Below are 4,359 nucleotides of genomic sequence, written 5' to 3'. Positions count from 1 at the left end.
TATTCAAATTTTAAGTGCATATTAAGAATATGATTGATTGTCACCTATTGTTATAGCATGAAAACTGGAGCTCCATTACAATTGGCTTGTTGGGAAAATCCAAGGTCAATTTCAATCGAACATGCTTAATGCTATTAAATAATTTGAACAATGGTTTTACTTAACTAATTTATATGATTTGGATGAGAAACTCATGATCATATAATATTAGGACAAAGGTTAGGCGAACACATGTGATATGTTTCGACAAAGAGTTGTCACTTAAATGATCTAAAGTCACATAAAGATGTGATTAATAAGTTATGTTATCTACCCAAATTAATTCAATATAACTTATTGGGAAAATCAAAGATTATATGGGTTAATTGGGATCTTAGCCTATTAGGAGATCTAAACATTGGATTTTCCGAATCAATAGAAATGGCTATTAATTTGAATAAAATAGTGGGAGATCTAAATTAAAATTAAAGACCTTTTTTAATTTAGTACTACATGAAATTAATACTTGATATCTCTATATTTGTAGATCAATTATAACCATGAGTAATAACCTATGCCTGCGTAGCATACTTGAGGCTAATAAACTGACCCGACCAAACTTTATTGACTGGTATCGAAATGTGAGAATTGTTCTCAAGCAAGAGAAGAGGTTATATGTCATTGATAAAAACAAACCTGATATTCCCACTGATGATGCTATTGAAGAAGAAAGGAATAACTTCATTCGTCATACTGATGACGATGGGCAGGCGACATGTGTGATGTTAGCAAGGATGAATTATGAACTTCAAAAACAACATGAGAATATGGATTCTCGCATCAATATCTTGCATCTCAGGGAGTTGTTTGACTCCCAAGGTAGGTCTGAGAGGTATGAGACCTCTAAGGAATTGTTCCATTGTAAGATGGCAGAAGGCTCTTCAGTTAGTGTTCACGTTTTCAAGATGACTGGCTATATCGAAAAATTGGGACAATTAGGCATTGCCATGGACTATGAGCTGATTATTGACTTAGTCTTACAGTCCTTACCACCCAGCTATTCACATTTTATTTTGAGTTTTAATATGAATAAGCTGGATGCTGGCTTACCTGAGTTGCTTGGTATGCTTACCACTGCTGAAGGAGCTCTTAAGAAGGATACAACTCCTTTACTTATAGTTCAGTCTTCTAAGGCTTAGAGAAAGTGCAAGAAGAAGCAGATTAAGAATAAGGCATTAAATAATGGAGGTGTGACTAAAGAAAAGGGCACCTGCCACTACTGTGGCAAAGATGGCCATTGGAGGAGGAACTACGGGGAATATCTTATGACTGTGGAAGCAAAGAAGCTTGCAAAAGCTTCTACTTTAGGTATGTTTATGATCGAAATTAATCATTCTATTTTTAGTTCTTGGGTATTAGATACCTAATATGATTGTCATATCAATAACGTGCAAGAACTAAAGAAAAGTAGAAAATTGAGAAAAGATGGATGTATGTGTAGCCTGTGGAGCAAAGGTTGTTGCATTAGCTGTAGGAATATATTTTGACTTAGTATTAGAATTAAATAATTGTTATTTAATTTCAGTACTTAGTAGAAGCATTTTTTCAGTTTCATATTTATTTTTGAATAATGGATTCAGATTTTGTTATTAGGAACATAATTGTTCTTTTTACAATAAAGATATTTTATGAAACTGGAATCAATACATATGATTTATATAATGTTTGTATTGATAAACTCCTCATCAACATAAACAACAATAAATCTAAAATAGATAATAAAACTTATCATATTTTCTGCATTGTATACTTGGTTGCATTAATAAAACAAGAACCACTAAGTTGCATAAAGAAGGTTACTTTGAAAATTTTTTATTATGAATCATATGAAACTTGTGAATCCTGTTTAATGTGTAAAACGACTAAAACACTCTTTACGTGAAAAGGTGAAAGGTCAAAAGAATTATTGGACCTAATACATTCAAATGTATATGGATCAATTATTGCCTAGGCCATAAGTAGATATGAGAGTGTTTCATTATATTTGCTGATGACTATAATAGATATGGTTATTGGCATATATAACGAAACACAAATCTGAATTTTGAAAAGTTCAAGGAATTCAGAAATGAAGTTGAGAAACTAAATAAAAGTATTAAAACACTTCGATCCGATCGACGCGAAAAATACTTAAGTTAAGCCTTTCGAGAGTATCTATTAGAAAATGTGAATCGTACCGTATTAGATATAATACGATCCATGATGAGTCTTGTAGAATTATCTTTATCCTTTTGAGGATATACCTTCTAATTAGAGTTCCATTTAAATCTGTTAATAAGATTCCATATAAGATGTGGGCCAATATGCTTATGTGAAGCGTTTGAGATCTGATAAGCTATGAGCTAAATTAGATAATGTAAGTTTGTGGTATATCCAAAAGAAATTATTGGATATTATTTCAACCATCTTGTTGAGAGAAAAATGTTTATCTCAAAACATGCTACCTTTCTAGAAAAGGTATTTATCCTTAAAGGAAGTAATAGGAGCCGGGTAGAAGTTGAAAAGTTCAAGAACCTTAAATATACATTAAAGATGGAACTGGAACAAAAGATTGTTACATTATATTAACAATAAAAATACATTGGTTAAAGAACCACCGCGTAAATCTATTAGGATGAGTCGTGCTCCTACAAAGGTTGGACCTTCTTGTTGAGACTTGAACCTAACAAATATGAGGGGGAAATGTTTGATATTTACATGCAATTGCATATATTATGATTATGAAATTTGTCATATTAATGTCAAAACTGCATTCTTAAATAGCAAATCTAATGATTTTCTTAATCAAAAGAAATTTCTAATATAGTATGCAGACTGCAAGAGTCCATTGGTAGACTTAAGCAAGCCTTTGCATAATGAGAACAATCGTTTAATAAATAATCAAATAGCTTGATTACATTAAAAATGTGGATGATCTTTGTGTGTATAAGAAGGTCAGTGGGAGCATAATGATATTTTTTATTTAGTATGTTGATAACATATTAAAATAAGAAATTACATTCCATTACTCTAAAAGTTTGGTCATCCAAGAACTTCTCCATTTAAGAAGCATCTTATATACTTGGTAAAATCTATAAGGATAGATTCGATAGGCTACTAGGATTATCTGAATCCACATATGTTGATAAAGTGCTAAAACAGTTTAGCATGGAGGAATCCAAAAGAGGATACCTACCTATATAACAATCTGATCTAGATGAAAGTCACTGAATTGCTGTTAAAACTATCATTAAGTATTCAAAATAAGTAAGGATACATTTCAGTCATGGAGAAAATAATGAACTAAGAGTTTATGGTTACATTAATGCCATAGGATAAAACACATGGGTAATTGGCTTTAGTGCAAGGGGAAGATTGTCAGTTATATGCCCTATAGCCAATTTGATTGGTTATATTTTGGATATAATATTTCATGTAATAAATATTTTATTATTAATAAAAGGCATTTTTTTATCTTTTATATTCTATTGATTGAATCTTGGTAAAAGATAAAGTCCATGAGATAATACTGCTTTGCGAAATAAATTATAATGTGGTTATAATTATGAGTTTTATAATTGCATTAAAGCAATGTCTCTAAATATTCCTAGTCAATGTTCTCCTCATTATTGGATGATGATTAGAGTTTTTGACACTGGTACATATTATGTTCTTTCTTTAAGGAAGTAGCTGTTCTCATAGGCTGATATATGTGTGATATCCAGATATAATATTTAGGTGCTTATTATTTAAACAAGTCCACTGAATTGACCTGCATGAGAATTCTATATGGATAGTTACCTGTGTCTATGGAATTCTCAAGTGATAATTGTGTAAGTGATCCTTTGACTTGAAGTTACTTAGCTATCTTATATGGGGATGGCTATGTTTTGATTCTTCATTCACATTATTCATTCATGAATAATAAGCAATGATTTTTTTGACATAGTAGAAACTGTATGGAGATACTTGTATAATTAAGAGAGGGTTCATCACCCTAGGTAAATTAGGAAAAATGTTCTAACCGTTCTCTATTAGTATTGATTAAGAAATCCTTGGGCAAGATAAAAATGAAATTAGCAAATTAGATTTGGAATTTCATTCAAATGATCAATGACTAAGATTAAGAGAATTAACATGATTTAATAAAGTAGGGACACTCCATGCCTAATTACTAAATCAAAACATTAATGATGAAGAGATATTAATTGCACTGACAAATCATGCACTGAAAGGTAAAGTCAAACCACTTTGACTTTTCAAATATTTAGATAGTCTTTACATGTTGCTAGACAAAGTACTTGACATTTAAATATTAATTTAATTTATATTTATTACCAA

General features: G+C 30.7%; 1 protein-coding gene across 1 annotated transcript; it reads left to right on the top strand.

Moving 5' to 3' along the window:
- Nucleotides 1–539: 539 nt before the first annotated feature.
- LOC105639525 (uncharacterized) lies at nucleotides 540–1,178 on the top strand. The gene has a single exon (XM_012223607.1). The coding sequence runs from the start codon at nucleotides 540–542 to the stop codon at nucleotides 1,176–1,178; it is 639 nt and encodes a 212-aa protein (XP_012078997.1).
- Nucleotides 1,179–4,359: the final 3,181 nt, after the last annotated feature.

This window comes from Jatropha curcas, chromosome 3, assembly GCF_041381405.1.
Source record: "Jatropha curcas cultivar XTBG-Jc1 chromosome 3, XTBG_Jcur_1.0, whole genome shotgun sequence".
NCBI lineage: Eukaryota > Viridiplantae > Streptophyta > Magnoliopsida > Malpighiales > Euphorbiaceae > Jatropha > Jatropha curcas.
The sequence above is the reverse complement of the archived record's forward strand: the minus strand, read 5'-3'. Positions and strand labels throughout refer to the sequence as shown.

What these genes read in the sequence shown, in the direction of transcription:
- LOC105639525 (XM_012223607.1), top strand. Translation starts at nt 540, where the DNA reads ATGAGTAATAACCTATGCCTGCGTAGCATACTTGAGGCTAATAAACTG.